Raw genomic sequence first — 24473 nt, forward strand, 5'->3', positions numbered from 1 at the left:
TGCAGCCGGTTTAAAAGGTCTTATTCACATTAGCTATAGAGAGAGTGATCACACAGTTGTCCGGAACAGCTGGTGCCTTCACGCATGGTTCAGTGTTACTTGCCTCGAAGTGGGCATCGAAGGTATTTTTCTAGTCGGGTAGGCTCGTGTCACTGGGCAGCTCGTGGTTGGGATTCCCTTTATAATCCGTGATAGTTTGTAAGCCATGACATATCCGACGAGTGTCAGAGCCGGTGTAATAGGAATGGATCTCAGTCGTAGCGATGCAGGATTTGTTTTAAGAGTCCAGATTAGTGTCCCACTCCTTGAAAGCAGCAGCTTTAGTTAATTTTATTTTTAAAGAGCTATTTGGTTATTTCACCTTTATTTAACCAGGTAAGCTAGTTGAGAACAAGTTCTCATTCACAACTGTGACCTGGCCAAGATAAAGCAACGCAGTGTGACAAACAACACAGTTACACATGGAATAAACAAACGTACAGCCAATAACACAATAGAAAAGTCTATATACAGTGTGTTCAAATGAAATAAGATTAGGGAGGTAAGGCAATAAATAGGCAGTAGTGGCGAAATAATTACAATTTCGCAAATAAACACTGGAGTGATCGATGTGCAGAAGATGAATGTGCATGCAAGTGGAGATACTGGGTTGCAAAGGAGCAAAAAAAAATAACAAATAAGTAGTTGGATGGGCTATGTACAGATGGGCTATGTACAGGTGCAATGATCTGTAAGCTGTTCTGATAGCTGATGCTTAAAATTAGTTAGTGGAATATGAGTCTCCAGCTTTTTGCAATTCGTTCCAGTCATTGGCAGCAAAGAACTGGGAGGCGGCCAAAATAGGAATTAGCTTTGGGGATGACCAGTGAAATACACTTGCTGGAGCGAGTGCTACGGGTGGGTGCTGCTATGGTGAGCTGAGATAAGTCAGGGCTTTACAGAGCGACGACTTATAGATGACCTGGAGCAAGTGGGTTTGGCGACGAATATGAAGTGAGGGCCAGCCAACAAGAGCATACAGGTCACAGTGGTGGGTAGTATATGGGGCTTTGGTGACGAAACGGGTGGCACTGTGATGGCAAGCTGGATGCAGTCTGAGTGTTGGAGGCTATTTCGTAAATGACGTCGCCAAAGTCAAGGATCGGTAGGATAGTCAGTTTTACGAGGGTATGTTTGGCAGCATGAGTGAAGGATGCTTTGTTGGGAAATAGGAAGCCGATTCTAGATTTAAGTTTGGATTGGAGATGTTTGATGCGAGTCTGGAAGGAGAGTTTACAGTCTAACCAGACATCTAGGTATTTGTAGTTGTCCACATATTCTAAGTCAGAACCATCCAGAGTAGTGATGCTTGCTGGGCGGGCAGGTGAGGGCAGCTATTGGTTGAAGAGCATGCATTGAGTTTTACTTGGATTTAAGAGCAGTTGGAGGCCACGGAAGGAGAGTTGTAGTGTCCAAAGAAGGGCCAGAAGATTACAGAATGGTGTCGTCAGTGGAGGGGTGGATCAGAGAATCACCAGCCGCAAGAGCGACATCATTGAATTATACAGAGAAAAGAGTCGGCCCAAGAATTGAATCCTGTGGCACCCCCATCGAGACTGCCAGAGGTCCGGACAACGGGCCCTCCGATTTGACACACTGAACTCCGTTTGAGAAGTAGTTGGTGAACCAGGCGAGGCAGTAATTTAGAAACTAAGGCTGTTGAGTCTGCCGATAAGAATACGGTGATTGACAGAGTCGAAAGCCTTGGTCAGGTCGATGAATACAGCTGCACAGTATTGTCTTTTGTCGATGGCGATTATATTGTTTAGGACCTTGAGCGTGGCTGAGGTGCACCCATGACAAGCTCGGAAACCAGATTGCATAGCGGAAAATGTACTGTGGGATTCTAAATGGTCAGTGATCTGTTTGTTAACTTGGCTTTCGAAGACCTTAGAAAGACAGGGTAGGATAGATATAGGTCTAACAGTTTTTGTCTAGTGTCTCCCCCTTTGAAGAGTGGGATGACTGCGGCAGCTTTTCAATCTTTGGGGATCTCAAACGATAAGAAAGAGGTTGAACAGGCTGGTAATAGGGGTTGCAACAATTGCGGCGGATCATTTTTAGAAAGAGAGGATGCAAATTTTCTAGCCCGGCTGTTTTGTAGGGGTCCAGATTTTACAGCTCTTTCAGAACATCAGCTATCTGGATTTGGGTGAAGGAGAAATGGGGAGGTTTGGGCAAGTTGCTGTGGCGGGTGCAGAGCTGTTGACTGGGGTAGGGGTAGCCAGGTGGAAAGCATGGCCAGCCATAGAAAAATGCTTCTTGAAATTCTCAATAATCACAGATTCATCAGTGGTGACAGCGTTTCCTAGCCTCAGTGCAGTGGGCAGCTGTGAGAAGGTGCCATTATTCTCCATGGACTTTACAGTGTCCCAGAACATTTTTGAGTTTTTGCTACAGGATGCACATTTCTGCTTGAAAAAGCTAGCCTTTGCTTTCCTAACTGCCTGTGTATATTGGTTCCTAACTTCCCTGAAAAGGTGCATATCACGGGGGCTATTCGATGCTAATGCAGTAACGCCACAGGATGTTTTTGTGCTGGTCAAGGACAGTCAGGTCTGGAGTGAACCAAGGCCTATATCTGTTCCTGGTTCTACATTTTTATTATGGGGCATGCTTATTTAAGATGGTGAGGAAAGCACTTTTAAAGAATAACCAGGCATCCTCTACTGACGGGATGAGGTCAATGTCCTTCCAGGATACCCGGGCCAGGTCGATTAGAAAGGCCTGCTCGCTGAAGCTCCTTGTGAATTTGGATGTGTGAACTAAACACGCAAACAAAAAGGAGGTATTTGGACATAAATGATGGACTTTATCGAACAAAACAAACAGTCATTCCTGGGAGTGCATTCTGATGAAGATCGAAGGTAAGTGAATATTTATCATGCTATTTCTGACTAATGTCAACCACCCAAATATGGCGGATATCTTTTTGGCTGCTTTCTTGTCTGAACGCTAGACAGATTATTGCATGGTTTGCTTTTTCCGTAAAGTTTTTTTGAAGTCTGACACAGCGGTTGCAGTAAGGAGAAGTATCTCTAATTCAATGTATAACAGTTGTATTTTCATCAACATTTTGAATGAGTATTTCTGTAAATAGATGTGGCTCTCTGCACAATCACTGCATGTTTTAGAACTACTGAACGTAACGCGCCAATGTAAAATTTGATTTTTTGATATAAATATGCACTTTATCGAACAAAACATACAGGTATTGTGTAACATGAAGTCCTATGAGTGTCGTCTGATGAAGATCAAAGGTTACTGATTCATTCTCTCTATTTCTGCTTTTTGTGACTCCTCTTTAGCAGGAAAAATGACTGTTTTTCTATGACTAGGTGCTGACCTAACAATCATATGGTGTGCTTTCGCTGTAAAGCCTTTTTGAAATCCGACACTGTGGTGGGATTAACAAGTTTAACTTTAAAATGGTGTATAATACTTGTATGTTTGAGGAATTTTAATTATGAGATTTCTGTTGTTTGAATTTGCCGCCCTGCACTTTCACTGGCTGTTGTCAAATCGATCCTTAATGGGATTTCAGCCTTAAGAAGTTAAACTACAACTCTACCAAAAGGACAAGACTATACCAAAAGGAGCATTGGCTACACGGCTGGAAATGGTTAAACTCTGAGACTATCGATCCTTACAGAATAAGAGCAAATCTTAGACAAGAATCACTAGTCCACAGCTAGAAATTACATAAACCTGGAACGAGAATACAGACAACTGCCGAAACATCTATTCTATGAAAACATTTTTGAACGTAATCTGTAATATCCATTCTAACCACCTACAACCACGAAAGACAGGCTGACCTTTTCGTTGTATCATTGTTAGTAACCAATATCTACTGTTTGTTATGTATCACATTTAATGATAGTAAAGACACGACACTGTTGCCTAGTCACTTTACCCCTACCTAAATGTACATATCTACCTTAATTACCTCATACCTGTGCACATCAACTCAGTACTCGTACCCAGTGTATACACTGCATTTGGAAAGTATTCAGACCCCTTGAATTTTTTGTGAGATTACAGCCTTATTCTAAAATGGATTAACCTCTGCCAAAAGCCATGGAAAATGCAGAGTGACAAATTCAAATAAATTACTATAAAAATCTAACTTTCATTAAAGCACAAATGCAAGATAGCAAATTAAAGCTACACTTGTGTAATCCAGCCAACATGTCAGATTTCAAAAAGGCTTATCGGCGAAAGCAAACAATGCTATTATCTGAGGATAGCACCTCCGTAAACAAAAAGAGAACCCATATTTCAACCATGCAGTCGCGACACAAAACGCAGAAATAAAAATATAATTCATGCCTTACCTTTGACGAGCTTCTTTTGTTGGCACTCCAATATGTCCCATAAACATCACAAATGGTCCTTTTGTTCGATTAATTCCGTCGATATATGTCCGAAATGTCCATTTATTTGGCGCGTTTGATCCAGAAAAACAGGTTCCAACTTGCGCAACGTGACTACAAAATATCTCAAAAGTTACCTGTAAACTTTGCCAAAACATGTCAAACTACTTTTGTAATACAACTTTAGGTATTTAACGTAAATAATCGATAAAACTGAAGACGGGATGATCTGTGTTCAATACAGGAGCAAAACAAACTGTAGCTAGCTTTCTGGTCACACGCCTCTAACAGTACACTTCAAGTGACCCTCGTTCAAGATGGCCGTACTTCTTCATTACAAAAAGAAATAACCTCAACCAATTTCTAAAGACTGTTGACATCCAGTGGAAGCGATAGGAACTGCAATAAGGTTCCTTAATCTGGATTCCCAATGAAAACACATTGAAAAGAGTGACCTAAAAAAAAGAACATCTGAATGGTTTGTCCTCTGGGTTTCGCCTGCTAAATAAGTTCTGTTATATACTCACAGACATGATTCAAACAGTTCTAGAAACGTCAGAGTGTTTTCTATCCAAATCTACTAATAATATAATGGGGATGAGTAGCAGGCAGTTGAATTTGGGTATGCATTTCATCCGGATGTGAAAATACTGCCCCGTCACCAAGATGTTAAATCAATCTACACAGAATACCCCAAAATGGCTGCGCAAAAACGGGCTCGATTTTTTTGTGCAAAATTTGGTAAAAATAAAAAACAAATACTTTACATAAGTATTCAGATCCTTTGCTATATGACTCGAAATTGAGCTCCGGTGTATCCTGCTTCCATTGATCATCCTTGAGATGTTTCAACAACTTGATTGGACTCCACCTGTGGTAGATTCAATTGATTGCACATGATTTGGAAAGGCACACACACCTGTCTATATAAAGAACCACAGTTGACAAATGCACGTCAGAGCCAAAACCAAGCTATGAGGTCAAAGGAATTGTCTGTAGAGCTCCTGAGATAAGATTGTGTCTTGGCTGATCTGGGCGAAGGTGATGGGAGAACCTTCCAGAAGGACAAACATCTCTGCAGCACACCACCAATCTGGCATTTATGGTAGAGTGGCCAGATGGAAGCAGCTACTCAGTAAAAGGCACATGACAGCCCGCTTAGAGTTTTCCAAAAGGAACCTAAAGGACTCTCAGACCATGAGAAAGATTCCCTGGTCTGATAAAACAGAGATGGAACTCTTTGGCCTGTATGCCAAGAGTCACGTCTGGAGGACACCTGGCACCATCCCTACAGTGAAGCATGGGTGGCAAAATCATGCTGTGGGGATGTTTTTCAGCGGCAGAGACTGGGAGACTAGTCAGCATCGAGGGAAAGATGAATGGAGCAAAGTACAGAGAGATCCTTGATGAAAACCTGCTCCAGAGCGCCCAGGACCTCAGACTCAGACCTTCCAACAGAACAACAACCCTAAGCACACAGCCAAGACAACGCAGGAGTGGCTTCGGAACAAGTCTCTGAATGTCCTTGAGTGGCCCAGCAAGAATCCGGACTTGAACCCGATCGGACATCTCTGGGAAGACCTGAAAATAGCTGTGCAGCGACACTCCCCATCTAACCTGACAGAGCTTGACAGGAACTGCAGAGAAGAATGGGAGAAACTCCCCAAATACAGGTGTGCCAAGCTTCGTCATACCCAAGAAGTCTTGAAGCTGTAATCACTGACAAAGGGTGCTTCAATAAAGTACTGAGTAAAGAGTATAAATACTTAAGAATATTTGATATTCTTTGGGCTCCCAAGTGGCACAGCAGTCTAAGGCACTGCATCTCAGTCATCACTACAGACCATGGTTCGATCCCAGGCTGTATCACAACCGTCCGTGATCAGGAGTTCCATAGGGCGGCGCACAATTGGCCCAGCATCGTCAGGGTTAGGGGAGGGTTTGGTCGGGGTCATTGTAAATAAGAATTAGTTCTTAACCTTTATTGAACTAGACAAGTCAGTTAAAATAAATATAAATATATATACAGTACCAGTCAAAGGTTTGGACACACCTATTCATTCCAGGGTTTTTATTTATTTACTATTTTCTACATTGTAGAATTATAACTATGAAATAACACATATGGAATCATGTAGTGACCAACAAAGTGTTAGTGTTAAAATATATTTTATATATGAGATTCTTAAGAACCTATGTGTTTGAGCTTCGAGTTGAGGACCAATCAAATTAGATTCCCTCCATCATCTCTTCATTCTCCAGACCATTTTTGAGGAAGACAAATTAAACATTTCAAATGCTGTGTTAAAAATAGTTGTATCCAAATACAAAATCACACCACCCATTTATGACAGGGTGAATTTGTAACTTAAAGCGCAATGAAACTTTCATATAACTTAATACAAAAATAATCTTGATTGAGGGGATAAAGGTGCTTGTGCATTTCACACCAAAGACGGCATTAATGACACGAGGAATAAAAGACTGCTCTTCTAGTAGCCTATTTCCCACCTTAGCCTGCTGAATAACCTCTTTCATTTTGATTTCGTAAAGAGTTCGGCGTTTGACTAGCTGGGATGTCCACATGCAACATGCATGCGCAGTTACAAGCATGGCCGAGTTCTACTCAAGCTAGCGGTAGCTTAAGGATCACTATCCATCCACCTTCGTAACATGGATGAAGCTAACTGAAGCTGGCTAGCTTTAGAAAACCCTGAGTAGATCTAGCTAGATTCCTAGTATAACCCTCTGGTCCCAGATCTGTTGCTGTACAGCCAACTCCTATGATCGTTATCATACCATGTTTGGCAGATCTGGGACCAGGCTAGCAGCATAGATCTGTGTTTAGAATCGTATTTTTTTGCTGAAGCCCCTGACTAAAGCCATTCGATGTGCATGGGTTGTATGCGTTCTCTTGACTCACCTGGTCATGACGCGAGCATGTGTCCGGCTGTCCATCTTACTGGCCAGCAGCAGGGCGTGGCCCCACAGAGCTCCCTTCATGGCTGCCTCCAGGGCATCCTACACAAGCACAGGTAGTAAAAAGGATAACACATATAGCTATAGTACATGTAATTACACCACACAGTCAAAATTTCTGAATATGCATCAAGTTCCCATACAAGCACATTCTGCAATTTTATCCTGCTTTCACTGCATTTTAGAAGTAAGGAAAGTTCTCATACGATTTTGTTACAATGTCGCAAAGCATGTTTTTCATATTGTCTCCTAAAAAAAACACATTTCCTCCTACTCTCCCACTTAACATAAACCAGTAAATTCAAGGTAGATGGCATTCATACCTTCTTACGACCAAATAGTAGCAGTTCTCTGAAGCGCTCCGTTTCCTTGCCTATGTTCTCGGGGACAGTCATGAAGGTGTCTGATAGGAGGGACAATGGTCCCGTCCCAGGCTCCTCCTCGGCCCGCGCCAGTGGCTCGTTGTTGAAGTCAATCAGGTTGGCCTCGTTAGGTGACTTGCCCGGCAACCACACTGAGCGATGCTCCTTCAGCAACAGATCAGCTATGTCAGTCCCAACCACTGTCTGAGAGAAAAGGGAAGATCGAGGAAGAGGGTTGTTTAGATATATGCCTACACCACAGTCATGGCCAAAATGATTGGCACCCTTGATAAAGATAAACAAAAATTACTATAAATATAGAACACTGAGCTATATGCAACAACACATATGCAACAACACATTTACATTAGAATTATTTTATACTAATACAAATTGCTCAAAGAAAATAATTTATTTGCCAAAAACCTGGTTGCCTCTGTCAGGAGGCCGAATCTTGGCCGCAAGTTGATCTTCCAGCAAGACAATTACCCCAAGCTACTGGGCTATATGGCGTAAAAATCATATCTTGATTCTTTCAAACTTATGGGTGGGTCACGATATACATCTCAATGTGTTTTTTTTTCTAAATAAGCTTTGTTTAAATAAATAAAAACATCTAAATAAGCTTTGATGCGGAATTAAAAGGTCAATATACTACATTTCTAACAGTCAGGAATAATCTTATGCGCGTCAGAAACTGAGTAAACCTTTTCCACAACATGTTCATTGATACTCTGTTTTATTATGGTCTGCTTTGTTCTACATTTTGAGTTGAGACATAAAAAGGGTATCGTTAGAAAGGTTAAGTTCTCATCTATTACACTAAAATAATGTCTAAGCAATTCGGTGTCCATATGACGATTCGGTTGGACCAAGAGAGGAAGAAGTGTGTGTGCGAGTGGGAAGGTGCACACAGCACAGTAGGAGCGAAGGAGAAGAGACCAACAAGACATAGAACGCTCATAAAAACAAGAAACTTGATTTGGGACATTGCGCTAAAACATGAATTCAAATTAATTCTCAAACTCAAATTAATTCACCCCAGCCCCACCCCAAGCACACATCAAAATCCACAAAGAAATGGTTAATTGACCACAAAAATCAACATATTTCAATGGTCAGCTCATTCTCCGGACTTGAACCCCATTGAAAACCTGTGGACTGAATTAAAGAGGGTAGTCCATAAGCGCAAATAAAGAATATCAACAGTCTGGAAAGATTTCTGTATGGAGGAATGGTCTAAGATCCCTCCCAATATGTTCTCCAATCTCATAAAACATTTTAGAAAAAGGCTCAGTGCCATTATCCTCACAAGGACAGGGTGTAGGAGTCTTGAAAGAAAGGGTACCAATCATTTTGACCACTATCTTTGAGAAAAAAAAACTTGTTAAACAAAATGTCTCTGAGCATTTGTATAAAATAACAAACTACCATTTTTTTGGGGCATACAAAATAGCTCAGTATTTGTATTATACAGTCTATTTTTTGCTCATATTTTTCAAAATGGTGCAAATAATTTCAGTCATGACTGTGCAAACCAAGACATACCGTCAGTCACACACTATCCCCACTGCTTGATAGACTAGACCTCAAGAGAAGTAGACTTTTGCCATAGACACACTCGCGCCCTCATAAAGAACCATACTGACACACACAGTAACCACACAAAAACACCAAAGAGTATGTGGTCTTCACAATCGTCTGATGTCTATGTCTGATGCAACAATTTATTAGGATCCCAATTAGAGACAGCTTGTCTTACTGGGGTCTGACACACAACAAAAATACATTACAGACCAGACTTTACAATTGACATACATTTACAAACATTAACATGTAGTGTGTGTGTGTATGTGTGCATCGATCAGTTACACATACAGTGCCATCAGAAAGTATTCAGACCCCTTGACTTATTCCACATTGTCACAGCAGCAGTATTCTAAAATGTATTAAACCCCCCTCAATCTACAGACAATACCCCATGACAAAGCAATTTATTTATATATATTATATTTATTTAAAAAATAATTATATATATTTTTAAATATCATATTTACATACGATTTCAGACCCTTTACTCAGCACTTTTGGCAGCGATTACAGCCTTGAGTTCTTTTTTTATTTGTTTCACCTTTACTTGACCAGGTCGGCTAGTTGAGAACAAGTTCTCATTTACAACTGCGACCTGGCCAAGATAAAGCAAAGCAGTGCGACAAACAACAACACAGAGATACACATGGAATAAACAAGCGTACAGTCAATAACACAATAGGAAAAAAAAGTCTATATACAGTGTGCGCAAATGGCATGACGAGGTAAGGCAATAAATAGGCCATAGTAGCAAAGTAATTACAATTTAGCAGATTAACACTGGAGTGATAGATGAGCAGATGGTGTGTAAGAAGTGATACTGGTGTGCAAAAGAGCAGTAGGTAGGTAGATTGGGTAGGCTATTTACAGATGGACTATGTACAGCTGCAGCGATTGGTTAGCTGATGTTTAAAGTTAGTGATGGAAATGTAAGTCTCCAGCTTGAGTCCTCTTGGGTATGACACTACAAGCTTGGCACACCTGTATTTGGGGAGTTTCTCCCATTCTTCACTGCAGATCCTCTGGGGAGAGTCACGACACAGCTATTTTCAGGTCTCTCCAGAGATGTTCGTTCAGGCTCTGGCTGGGCCACTAAAGAATAGTCAGACACTTGTTCCGAAGCCACTCCTGCATTGTCTTGGCTGTGTGATTAGGGTCGTTGTCCTGCTGGAAGGTGTCCTGAGGTCCTGAGTGTTATGGAGCAGGTTTTCATCAAGGATCTCTGTACTTTGCTACGTTCATCTTTCCCTCGATTCTGGCTAGTCTCCCAATCCCCGTCACTGAAAATCAAGTTTCCCAGTCTCCCATTTCTAAAAACCTGTTTTCGCTTTGTCATTATGGGGTATTGTGTGTAGATTGATGAGGAAAACATTTTATATAATCAATTATAAAATAAGGCAGTAACATAACAAAATGTGAATATTTTCTGAATGAACGGAACACACAACAAGTATGTCTGATGCAACGGTCTATAACAGGGGTATTTAAATCCGACCCTGAAGTGTCTAGTGTACTAGAGGTCGACCGATTATGATTTTTCAACGCCGATACCGATTATTAGAGGCCCCAAAAAGGCCGATACCGATTAAACTCGGCCGATTTTTAAACATTTTTTTATTTGTAATAATGACAATTACAACACTGAATTAACACTTATTTTAACTCAATATTAAACATCAATAAAATCTATTTAGCCTCAAATAAATAATGAAACATGTTCTTTTTGGTTGAAATAATGCAAAAAAAAAAGTGTTGGAGAAGAAAGTAATATGTGCCATGTAAAAATGTGTGCCATGTAAAAAAGCTAATGTTTAAGTTCCTGGCTCAGAACATGAGAACAGTTGGTGGTTCCTTTCACATGAGACTTCAATATTCCAAGGTAAGAGGTTTTAGGTTGTAGTTAAATATAGTATTTATAGGACTATTTCCCTCTATACCATTTGTATTTCATATACCTTTGACTATTGGATGTTCTTATCGGCACTTTAGTATTACCAGTGTAACAGTATAGCTTCCGTCCTTCTCCTCACCCCTACCTGAGCTCGAACCAGGAACACATCGACAACAGCCACACTCGAAGCATCGTTACCCATCGCTCCACAAAAGCCGTGGCCCTTGCAGCGCAAGGGGAATAACTACTCCAAATCTAACGTTTGACGTTTGAAACAGTATTAGCACACACCACCCAGCTAACTAGCTAGCCATTTCACAATGGTTACACCAGCCATTAGGCTGATAGGCTTGAAGTCATAAACAGCGCTGTGCTTGCGAAGAGCTGCGGGCAAAACGCACAAAAGTGCTGTTTGAATGAATGATTACGGGCCTGCTGCTGCTCAGTCAGACTGCTCTATAAAATCAGACTTAATTAGAACACAATAACACACAGAAATACGAGCCTTTGGTCATTAATATGATTGAATCCGGAAACTATCATTTAGAAAACAAATGCTTATTATTTCAGTGAAATACGGAACCGTTCGGTATTTTACCTAACGGGTGGCATCCCTAAGTCTAAATATTCTTGTTACATTGCACAACCTTCAATGTATGTCATAATTACGTAAAATTCTGGCAAATTAGCCAGGCAGCCCAAACTGTTGCATATACCCTGACTGGTTGGACTAGTTAACTGTGCGGTTGCAAAATTGGAACCCCCGAGCTGAAAAGGTGAAAATCGACCGTTCTGCCCCTGAACAAAGGCAGTTAACCCACCCGCAGTCATTGAAAATAAGAATGTGTTCTTAACTGACATGCATAGTTAAATAAAAGGTATAAAAAAATAAAATTAAAATAAAAAATCTGAAATCGGTGCCCAAAAACAGATTTCCGATTGTTATGAAAACTTGAAATCGGCCCTAATTAAATTGGCCATTCTGATTAATCGGTCGACCTCTAAAGTGTACTGCTGGTTTTCTGTTTTGCCTGAAATAGAACCCACTTGGTGTCCCAGGTCTAAATCAGTCACTTATTAGAAAGGAAGAATGAAAAAGCAGTGAAACTGGCTTCAAGGTCCAAATTTGAATTTGAGGGGTCTACACCATGTTTATATTTGAATTGTCTTTTAATGCATCTATGATACAGACAATGAAACTTATATAATATAAGAGTCCCACCTCCGACCACCAGTCTTACCCCGTTCTGCCTACACAGCAGCACGATGAAGTCCCAGAGGAGGGCAGCCGAGTCCTTGTCCAGGAGGTCGTTGTTGCGGGCACACTCCAGGCCTTTGTTCTGGGAGAACTTTATCACGTCGACCTTGTGAGTCTCCTCCCTTTGAAAAGCAACACACAGCTTGTTTGAGGGAACCAGTTTGAGCAAGGCAAAGCATAGAATTGCTCCTTTTTATTGGGATACAAGGGGATTCGTAGATCAATCCTTCTGCATAGTCCGCCTGCAATGTAGTCAATCTCACACAGACAGACAAGCAGGTAGAACACGTAGCTAAGCAGTTGGGTATGAAAATAGCTAGGATGTAGCCTAATCTTTATCTCATTCTAGGAGAATAGGCGTCAGGGGTTAAGGTTAAAAGTTCAAAACGCTCTTACTTCAAAAGCGGTCCGGGGAAGGAGCGCAGCTCGGATTGGTCTGGTGTGTCCTGCAGCATCGTCTGTAGGAAAACCATTGATGCTCAAGAAATACACTTCAAAAGGCCATTTAATGGTCATAATTTCACAATCTATTCAAATTGTGTTTTTTCCTATGGTGGATAATAAAACAATGATTTTGTTTAGCATTTCTATTGCCTAATTTATAAAAGCCTAGTTTATTAGCTACGCAAATAAACTACGTGTCACAAATATACACACAAGTGTGCAGGTCAAAATCTGTAACATGATGCAACTACGAAAGAAAGCAATTTTGCTTAGGGTTGGGTATAAAATATGTTGGGTATAAAATATGCTTTATACAGAAACCAGCTGTGGTAAACCCTTCATGTATGTTTAGTTCTGTATCGGTCTGATGATACATGAGCTGCAAGTGAACTGCCATCTCCTCTACTGATTGCCAATCTCAATCCATTTGCTTCCTTACACCCATGTGCTAAAATGCTGATCATACCGCACACCTTCTCACAACAATCAATGACAGACCCCTAGTTAAGGATGTCTTACACAGACTAGCTAACTCATTAGAAGCATCAACACCACCGAAGCAGACGGTGAAACACCAGGGTCATGTTCAGCACCTAGCTGACGTAAAGTAAGTAAGAGCCCATAGCGCAACTACCTACTATACCAGAAGTATGAAAATCGGACCCTGACGGATCCCGAGTACAGCTGTTTTTCTGTTTTACCTGATAATTAACAGCACCCACTTGGTGTTCCAGGTCTAAAGTCCCTGATTAGAGGGGAAGAATGAAAATCAGCAGTGGAACTGGCTTCAAGTTCCAGATTTGAATTAGCCTAAACTGTAACATTCTTCTCAGCAAAATTATGCTATATTGGAGATATCAACCTCATTATGGCCAACACACTTCACAAGCTGCTTGGTGGACATCCCATCACCTCCTTGTGTATTTAATGGTTGACATCACATGGATATTACCATGGGATATTATTGACACAAAGCCACACCGTACAGGTATTTGTTTGAATCCCAATCAACCACAGTATAGATTGATTATTTCCAGTGCTCTTTAAATCGCTATCGGTGACAACTGAATTCCGGCCTTTGGGTCGGCTGGGTCGTGGGTTGGGTTCTCAGGGTTACCTCCATGTTGTGGATCTCCACTAGAGCAGGCTGGCCGGCCGAGGGGAGGTTGGGCAGGACCTGGATCAGCTGACCTCCTGGCCCGAAGCGGGCACAGCGGTGGGATACCGAGTACTTCTCTGGAGTAACGGGACGAGGAGGAGCTGAGGGGGGAGAGGAAGAACTTTAAACAATCCAAAATCTGAACAGACTGAAAATTCTGTCCCAATGTCCACAACTCATGACAGTGACCAGCACAATCGAGACAAATCAAAGGGAAAAATGCTACAAGCCATTTCACATAAGGTCAGCAATCAGGAAAATCCCCAGATCAGTCAGAATCACTCATGGGACTCAACACCTTCTGGTTCTTTCTTATATTCTGCAAACCAGAAATGACAAATGAATGTTGCCAGTAACAATGTTCTTACGCTGCTCAGCGACGACCCAGGTGCTGTTGTCTGCCTGGTAGCCCGAGGTGTAGGGGTACTGGCTGAAGCTCTGTCCGGGATCCATCTGTTCTGGGTATTGTCCATAGGAGTAATCCACAGGCAGGGTAGAAACAGTGGGGTCGTAAACCGCTGTCAGGTCAGGCTGGGACCTGTACACCTCGCTCTACAGGGCAGAGGGGGGGTACATAAGTTAATATTTTGGAGGGTTTGAAGAAACTACAACACACAAGTGATTCACACACTGACGTGATGATCCATACTAATAACCAATAAAAAAGTACCAGCACTGGAAGGAAATTAAGACAGTCTTTCGCAAATCCATATAGACACACACCTGTTGTGAGCGGGAGCTAAAGCTGCTGCGTCGGCTGCGATGGCTTTGGGAGCTGTGTAGACTGTGGGCCGACTGTTCGCTGTGGACGCTCCGTCGGTCAAAATCGTCCTTGTACTGGTCCCTCTGCCGCCGGTAGTCATCGTCAAAACTGGCATCGTAACCAGGATAGTAGCGCCACTTGTCGTCATAGCCCTGTGGCCTACACACAGAAACTCCATTAGAACTGGATTTGGCCATGTTAGGCGGCACAACACTGACATTAAACTGGGGGGTTATTACTAACACAGATTGGAATGCAGAACAATCATTTCAGGGATTGTCTCTCATTAAAGGGGTAGTATACCCCAAAAATTAGGTGGTGGCAGTGGCTATGTCAACAAACCTAATCCATGGATTGCACCATGTCCTTGTCCATAAATTGCTTACAAGGCAAAGAAGCAAATATGTAATTTTGTAATTCGGGTGAACCATCCCTTCAACATAAATATATGATATGCATCAAAGTCAAGCTCCTGTAGTGTGTGATGGATGCTACAAAGTTGGTTGTAGATGAGGCGAGTTTATCAAAATACAAAATGTAAACCACTATGACTGAGTATCTGGAAGTGCTAAAGCCATAGTCTGGTTTAGTGGTAGCACTCCTAACTCTGGACCACACATTGCCCCTTGTGGCATGTGTTCAAACCCTGCACCTTCATTCTGTATTCCTCTACCCAGCCGTCTTTCCCTATCATTAGTGACATATCTCAATGAAAAACAATCAAGGCTGTATAAGCGAATACCTGGTGGTAGTGGCAGGGTACTGCTGGGAGGGCTGCTGGTTGTAGTAGGCTGCCTCCCTGCCCCGGTAGGCCTCAGGGTTGTAGTTGTACCAATAGTTCTGGTCGTAGTAGTCTCTGTAGCGGGGGTCATAAGTGCCTGCTGAAGCATTGTAGCCCTCCCACCTGCTCCGGTCTGAACAAACACAGACAGGTGGAGACCATCAGGACTATGTCAATGTTAACACTACATTAGAGTTTTTATTATATCATTGTTGTTGCAATTGATCCTGATGTTAACTGTATTTATATTGTCAATTCTGTATGTACACTTTTTATGTTGACTGTGTCTGTATTCTGTTTGTACATTGTCTATTGCTGGCAGCACCTAAGCGCCCGATTCAGACTTAAGAAATGTACGCCTTTCCTATGCACTTCTCCGCAGTTGGTATTCAGGTGCATAACGGGCTTTGCAGGCATGGTTCCCTAGTGTGTGCTAAATACATTTAATTAAACCACTAAAAACCCTGCCACTTTCTCATAGAGTTTTCATTGAATAGGGTTTTCAGTCCATTTATTTAAAGCCATCCCTTTACATTTGGTGTACCTTAAACTAGAATTTCAACAGACTCACTAGAATATGAAGAGAATGGTTAGGGATCAATGAAAGAAAGTGATGCAAACACACACATTTTCTCCTTTTCAGCACCAGCTGATACATTTGAAAATACTCTGATCTTGTATATTATTTAGTATGAGGAAAGTATTGATGCAAAGAAAAAACGGTTTGGTTTATTTGTGCACAGTGACAGTTATACACTACCGTTAAAAAGTTTGTGGTCACTTAGCACTTGTTGGTCACTTGTTGTTGAAAGAAAAATCATTTTTTTTGGCCACTAAAATAACATCTAATTCTACAGTCAAGACATAGTTAATGTTGTAAATGACTATTGTAGCTGAAAAACAGCTGATTTTTTAATGGAATATTTACATAGGCGAACATAGGCCCATTACCAGCAACCATCACTCCTGTGTTCCAATGGCACATTACGTTAGCTCGTCCAAGTTTATAATTTTAAGAGGCTAATTGATCATTAGAAAACCATTTTGCAATTATGTTAGTACAGCTGAAAACGCGTCAGTCTATTCTTGTTCTGAGAAATGAAGGCTATGCCATGCAAGAAATTGCAAAAAATCTGAAGATCTCGTACAACGCTGTGTACTACTCCCTTTAAAGAACAGCACACACCAGTCTCAACATCAACAGTGAAGAGGCGACTCCGGGATGCTGGCCTTCTAGGCAAAGTTGCAAAGAAAAAGCCATATCTCAGCCAGCCAATAAAAATAAAATATTAAGATGGGCAAAAGAACAGACACTGGACAGAGGAAGATTGGAAAAAAGTGTTACGGGCAAACAAATCTAAGTTCGAGGTGTTGGGATCACAAAGAACATTCATGAGATGCAGAAAAAATTAAGATGCTGGAGGAGTGCTTGACGCCATTGGTGGAGGCAATGTGATGATCTGGGGGTAATGTGATGATCTGGATGTGCTTTGGTGGTGGTAAAGTGGGAGATTTCTACAGGGTAAAAGGGATCTTGAAGGAAGGAAGGATGGCTATCACTCCAGTTTGCAACGCCATGCCATACCCTGTGGACCGCGCTTAAATGGAATCAATTTCCTCCTACAAGAGGACAATGACCCAAAGCACAGCTCCAAACTATGCAAGAACTATTTAGGGAAGAAGCAGTCTGCTGGTATTCTGTCTATAATGGAGTGGCCAGCACAGTCACCAGAACTTGTGGGAGGTGCTTCAGGAAGCATGGGGTGAAATCTCTTCAGATTACCTAAAATCAGATTACCTAAAAAAATGGACAACTAGAATGCCAAAGGTCTGCGAGGCTATAATTGCCGAAAATGGAGGATTCTTTGATGAAAGTTTGAAGGACACAATTATTATTTCAATTAAGTCATTATTTAGAACCTTGTCAACGTCTTGACTATATTTCCTATTCAGGTCTGGCAGAGAGCCACGGGCTCGTGACATGCGGTCATGAGAAAGTTACCTCTCGTTACATTGCTTTTCTACAGACAAAGGAATTCTCCGGTTGGGACATTATTGAAGATTTATGAGAAAAACATCATAAAGATTGATTCTATACAACGTTTGATATGTTTCTACGACCAGTAACTTTTGGGGATTTTCCGCCGACCTTTCCGCTGGACTTGCCCGTGCCTCGTGAGTTTCGATTTGTTTACGAAACACGCTAACAGGAGGTGTTTAGACAAATTATTATGTTTATCGAACAAATCAAACATTTATTGTGGAACTGGGATTCCTGGGAGTGCATTCTGATGAAGATCAAAGGTAAGTGAATATTTATAATGCTATTTCTGACTAATGTTGACTACACAACATGGCGGATATTTCTTTGGCTGCTTTGGGCTCTGAGCGCCGTACTCAGATTATTGCATGGTATGCTTTTCCGTAAAGTTGTTTTGAAATCTGACACAGCGGTTGAATTAAGGAGAAGTTTATCTAAAGTTCATGTATAATAGTTGTATCTATTATTAATGTTTATTATGCGTATTTCTGTGAATTGATGTGGCTCTCTGCAAAATCACTGCATGTTCTGGAACTACTGAACATAACACGTCAATGTAAAAGGAGATTTTTGGATATAAATGTTCACTTCATCAAACAAAACATTCATGTCTTGTGTAACATGAAGTCCTATGAGTGTTATCTGATGAAGATCATCAAAAGTTAATGATTAATTTAATCTATATTTCTGCTTTTTGTGACAACTCTTTTTGGCTGGAAAAATGGCTGTGTTTTTCTGTGACTTGGTGGTGACCTAACAATCGTTTGTGGAGCTTTCGCTGTAAAGCCTTTTGAAATCAGACACTGTGGCTAGATTAAAGAGAATTTTATCTTTAAAATGGTGCCTAATAGTTGTATGTTTGAGAAATGTATTTATGAGATTTCTGTTGTTTGAATTTGGCACCCTGCAATTTCACTGGCTGTTGGCGAGGGGTTCCCCGTTCCCAGGCAGGTTAAGGAGCCTTTTAGCCCTAGACTTGGCGCTCAGATACTGCTTGCCGTGCGGTAGCAGAGAAAATAGTCTATGACTTGGGTGCCCGGAGTCTGACAATTTTATGGGCTTTCCTCTGACACCATCTATTATGTAGGTCCTGGATGGCAGGACGCTTGGCCCCAGCGATGTATGGGCCGTATGCACTACCCTCTGTAGAGCGTTGTGGTTGGAGGCCGAGCAGTTGCCATACCAGGCAGTGATGCAACCTGTCAGGATGCTCTCGATCGTGCAGCTGTAGAACTTTGAGGACCTGAAGACTCATGCCAAATCTTTTTACTCTCCTGAGGGGGAATAGGTTGTCGTGTCCTCTTCATGACTTGTCTTGGTGTGTTTGGACCATGATAGTTCGTTGGTGATGTGGACACCAAGGAACTTTGAACTCTCGACCCGCTCAACTACAGCCCCGTCAATGTTAATGGGGGCCTGTTCGGCCCGCCTTCTCTTGTAGTCCACGACCAGCTCCTTTGTCTTGCTCACGTCGAGGGAGAGGTTGTAGTCCTGGCACCACACTGCCAGGTCTTGGACCTCCTCCCTATAGGCAGTCTCATCATTTTCTGTGATAAGGCTGTTGTGTTGTCAGCAAACTTAATGGTGTTGGAGTAAGTAAGCATATCACTGTGACGTCTATACCTGTTGTACTAGGCGCACGTGACAAATAAACTTAGATTTGATTTGAGTCGTGCTTGGCCACGCAGTAGTGGGTAAACAGGGAGTACAGGAGAGGACTAAGTACACACCCGAGGGGCCCCAGTGTTGAGGATCAGCGTGGCAGTCGTGTTGTTGCCTACCCTTAACACCTGGGGGCGGCCCGTCAAGAAGTCCAGGATCCAGTTGCAGAGGGTGGTGTTCAGTCCCAGTGTCCTTAGCTTAGTGATGAGCTTCGTTGGCACTATGATGTTGAACACTGAGCTGTAGTCAAGGAACAGCATTCTCACATAGGTGTTCCTTTTGTCCAGGTGGAAAAGGGCAGTGTGGAGTGCGACAGATTGTGTCATCTGTGGATCTGTTGCGGCGGGATGCGAATTGGATTGGCCCTAGTGTATCCTGGAGGATACTGTTGATGTGAGCCAGCCTTTCAAAGCACTTCATGGCTACCAACGTGAGTGCTACGGGGCAGTAAGAGAGGTGAGGGCCCTGGGAATGTGGTACCAGGAATAACCTCTCACTCAATGTCGACAAAACAAAAAGGAGCTGATCGTGGACACAGGAAACAGCGGAAGTAAGCACGCCCCTATCCACATCCACAGTGAAGCAGGTGGAAAGACTCAAGTTCCTCCGCATACACATCACTGCCGATCTGAAATGGTCCACCCACACAGACAGCGTGGTGAAGGCGCAACTGTGCCTCTTCAACCTCAGGAGGCTGAAGAAATTTCGCTTGGCACATAAGACCCTCAAACTTTTACAGGTGCACAATTGAATACATCCTGTCGGGCTGTATCACCAACTGGTACGGCAACTGCACCGCCCACAACCGCAAACCTCCCCAGAGGGTGGTGCGGTCTACCCAACGCGTCATCGGGGGAAAACTACCTGCCCTCCAGTACACCTACAGCACCTGATGTCACAGGAATGTCAAAAAGATCATCAAGTGCAAAACCACCCAAGCCACTGCCTGTTCCCCCGCTATCATCCAGGGGTCAGTACAGGTGCTTCAAAGCTGGGACCAAGAGACTGAAAAACATATTTCTCAAGGCCATCAGACTTAAATAGCAATCACTAGGCAGCTTCCACCCAGTTACGTAACCCTGCACCTTAGAGCCTGCTGCCACATATACATACTTGAAATCACTGGCCATTTCAATAATGGTAGACTAGAAGGGTAGGTAACAACACATCCGCCATGCTCATCCTCAACATAGGGGCCCCTCAGGGTTGCGTGCTCAGACCCCTCCTGTTCTCTGTTCACTCATAACTGTATGGCCAGGTACGACTCCAACACCAGTGGTAGGCCTGATCACCGACAACAGTGAGACAACCTATAGGGAGGTCGTCAGAGACCTGACCGTGTGGTGCCAGGACAACAACCTCTCCCTCAACGGGATCAAGACAAAGGAGATGATTGTGGACTAAAGGAAAAAGGAAGACCGAGCACACCCCCATTCTCATCGACAAGCTGTAGTGCAGCAGGTTGAGAGCTTCAAGTTCCTTGGCATCCACATCACCAAACAAACAAACAACGGTCAAAGCACACCAGTCGTGAAAGATGGCATGACAAAACCTATTCCCCTCAGGAGACTTAGACATTGAAGGTTGTGCAATGTAACAGCAATATTTAGACTTGGGGTTGCCACCCGTTAGATAAAATACGGAAATGTTCCGTATTTCACTGAAAGAATAAACGTGTTGTTGTCGAAATGAGTTTCCGTATTTGACCATGTTAAATGACCTACGGCTCATATTTCTGTGTATTATATTATAATTAAGTATATGATTTGATATAGCAGTCTGACTGAGCAGTGATAGGCAGTAGCAGGCTCATAAGCATTCATTCAAACAGAACTTCCTGCGTTTGCCAGAAGCTCTTTGCAATGCTTGACGCACAACGCTGTTTAGGACTTCAAGCCTATCAACTCCTGAGATTAGGCTGGCAATACTATAGTGCCTAAAAGAACATCCAATAGTGAAAGATATATGAAATACAAATGGCATAGAGAAAAATAGTCCTATAATTCCAATAATAATGACCTAAAACTTCTTAACTGGGAATATTGAAGACTCATGTTAAAAGGAACCACCAGCTTTCATATGTTCTCATGTTCTGAGGAAGAAACTCAAACGTTAGCTTTTTTACATGGCACATATTGCACTTTTACTTCTCCAACACTTGGTTTTTGCATTATTTAAACCAAATTGAACATGTTTCATTATTTATTTGAGACTAAATTGATTTTACTTATGTATTATATTAAGTTGGTGTTAATTCAGTATTGTTGTAATTGTCATCATTACAAATATAAATATATGTTTAGCAGACGTGGCGAAATGCTTGTGTTTCTCAAATATAAATATTTAAAAAACCGCAGACTAAACGGTATCAGCTTTTTTTTGTACTCCAATAAATCGGTATCAAAAATAATAAAATCGGTCGACCTCTACTACAGAGGGTAGTGCGTACGGCCCCAGTACATCACCGGGGCTAAGCTTCCTTCCCATCCAGGACCTCTATACCAGGCGGTGTCAGAGGAAGACCCTAAAATGTTTTACTTTTATAATGTTCACATATTTTTGCTTTACTTATCTCACAAGTATATACTGCATATGGTCTATGCCACTCAAACATTGCTCATCCTAATATTTATATATTCCTTAATTCCATTCTTTTAGTTTTAGGTTGTGTGTATTGTTGGAGCTAGAAACACAAGCATTTCACCACATCCACAATAACATCTGCTAAACATGCATGTGACAAATAAAATTTGACCAAGACCCGATGGTCAATCCGACAGATCTCCAGAGTTCAACAGAGGAGATGGGAGAACCTTAAAGGACAACCATCTCTGCAGCACTCCACCAATCAGGCCTTGATGATAGAGTGGTCAGACAGAAGCCACTCCTCAGAAAAAGGCACATGACAGCCTGCTCGGTGTTTGCCAAAAGGCACCTAAAGGACTCTCAGGCCATGAGAAACAAGATTCTCTGGTCTAATGAAACCAAGATTGAACTCCTTGGCCTGAATGCCAAGTGCCACGTCTGGAGGGAACCTGGCACCATCTCTACGGTGAAGTATGGTGGTAGAGGCATTATGCTGTGGGGATATTTTTCAGCTGTAGACTGGCAGACTGCAGACTGGCAGACTAGTCCTGAGCTCTAAAGCACTCAGGACCTCAGACTGGGGCAAAGGTTCACCTTCCAACAGGACAACAACCCTAAGCACACAGCCAAGACAACGCAGGAATAGTTTCGGGAGTCTCTGAATGTCCTTGAGTGGCCCAGGCAGAGCCCAAACTTCAAACATCTCTGGAGACCTGAAAAAAGCTGTGCAGCGACGCTCCCCCTCCAACCTGACAGAGCTTGAGAAGAATGGGAGAAACTCCCCCAATACAGGCGTGCCAAGCTTGTAGCGTCATACCGAAGAAGACTCAAGGCTCTAATCGCTGCAAAAGGTGCTTCAACAAAGTACTGAGTAAAGGGTCTGAATACATATGTAAATGTAATATTTCAGGGCCTCCCAAGTGATCTAAGGCACTGCATCACAGTGCTAGCTGGCTTGTGTTCCGGAGGACGCAAAGCTCTCGACCGTCAGCCTCTCCCGAGTCCGTATGGCAGTGGCAGCGATGAGACAAGGCTGTCACTACCAATTGGATACCACGAAATTGGGGGGAAAAAGTAATTAAAAAAATAATAAATTATATTAAAGCTTCTTAAAAATAAAAAAATACATTTGCAAAAAACAACCTGTTTTTGCTTCGTCATAATGGGGTAGTGTGTGTCGAGGGGAGAAAAAAAACAATTTAATACATTTTAGAATAAGAATGTAAGGTAACAAAATGTGGAAAAAGTCAAGAGGTTAAAATACTTTCCGAATGCACTATAGGTCCATGCCCCAACAAATTGAGGCTGTTCTGAGGGCAACAGGATGGGGTGGAACTCAATATTACAAAGGTGTTTAATGTTTTGTACACTCAGTGTAAGTTACAAATAACCAAATGTACATTTCTATGTATAGTAATAATTGTAGGTTTTGTAAGTTTTACCTAACTTTCTACCATAGTTATCGCAATGTAACTAAGCCATTGGTGGTTGGTACTGTTCCTCTTACCTCCGTACTGGTTTTTGTAATACTCTGCATAGTAGTCATCATAAGCACTTCGGTTAGCTCTCTGATATTCTTCGGGGGGGAAACCTTGCCTGGGATATGCAGAAAACAGGGAGGATTGAGTGTCCAAAAGCTCACGGAGGGGTGGTCAAAAAGGTCAGACGAAAGGTTCTTCAACTAACTGACAGTTACAGGTGGTACTTACCTAAACGTTTGGCCCTAAAGCAACTACACACACAAACAAAGGTTTTTCCAGTCCCAAACTGTCAATGGAGGTGCGTGGGAATTTTTACAATCCAACCCACCCACGTAAACAGTACAGCTGTAACACGCATGCACACACTTCTTCACAGTTTGCATTGGTAATAGGGTACTGTTACTGGTCAGTGGAGAATTACACTAGTACCTGGAGGAGGGTCTGTCTGAGTACTGGCTGGTTCTGGAGCTGGGTCTCTCTGGCTGGGGCTCTCTGTATGGGGGGTAGGCCGGGTTGGCTCCTTCATATCTGCCATAGCGAGGGTCCGCTATCATGTATGGGTCATCCTGAGGGACAAAAAAACATGGTCAAATTGGAATGTGGAAGGACATGCACATGGGAGCATGGCTGTCTTGTTTTACCAAGCACCTGTGTGAGAAATACAGGATCTGAGTACGCTGACATGACAGTGCCCAGCCGTATCTCAAATTCATTTGAATGTACAGTACCAATCACAAGTTGACACACATCCTCATTCCATTTTTAAAAAACGATTTTCTACATTGTAGAATAGTGAAGACATCAAAACTATGAAAAAACACATATGGAATCATGTAGTAACAAAAAAAAGTGTTAAACATATCAAAATATATTTTATATTTGAGATTCTTCCAAGAAGGCACCCTTTGCCTTGATGACAGCTTCACACACTCCTGGCATTTTCTCAACCAGCTTCATGAGGTAGTCACCTGGAATGCATTTCAATTAACAAGGTGTGCCTTGTTAAAAGTTCATTTGTGGAATTTCTTTCCTTCTTAATGTGTTTGAGCCAATCAGTTGGT

General features: G+C 42.2%; 1 protein-coding gene across 1 annotated transcript in view; it reads right to left on the reverse strand.

Annotated features, from left to right (window-relative positions):
- sec16a (SEC16 homolog A, endoplasmic reticulum export factor) overlaps positions 1 to 24473 on the reverse strand; it is a 69962-nt gene that overhangs the window by 30897 nt on the left and 14592 nt on the right. The window contains exons 2-11 of the mRNA XM_052500515.1: positions 23842 to 23978; positions 23439 to 23527; positions 15604 to 15775; positions 14822 to 15020; positions 14467 to 14650; positions 14057 to 14199; positions 12892 to 12953; positions 12479 to 12617; positions 7718 to 7960; positions 7339 to 7436 (exon numbers count right to left, since the gene is read on the reverse strand). Of these exons, the coding sequence (XP_052356475.1) occupies positions 7339 to 7436; positions 7718 to 7960; positions 12479 to 12617; positions 12892 to 12953; positions 14057 to 14199; positions 14467 to 14650; positions 14822 to 15020; positions 15604 to 15775; positions 23439 to 23527; positions 23842 to 23978 (1466 nt within the window). The remainder of the gene's footprint in view (positions 1 to 7338; positions 7437 to 7717; positions 7961 to 12478; positions 12618 to 12891; positions 12954 to 14056; positions 14200 to 14466; positions 14651 to 14821; positions 15021 to 15603; positions 15776 to 23438; positions 23528 to 23841; positions 23979 to 24473) is intronic.

The sequence above is a fragment of the Oncorhynchus keta genome, unplaced genomic scaffold (genome assembly GCF_023373465.1).
Source record: "Oncorhynchus keta strain PuntledgeMale-10-30-2019 unplaced genomic scaffold, Oket_V2 Un_contig_1083_pilon_pilon, whole genome shotgun sequence".
Taxonomy (NCBI): Eukaryota; Metazoa; Chordata; class Actinopteri; order Salmoniformes; family Salmonidae; genus Oncorhynchus; species Oncorhynchus keta.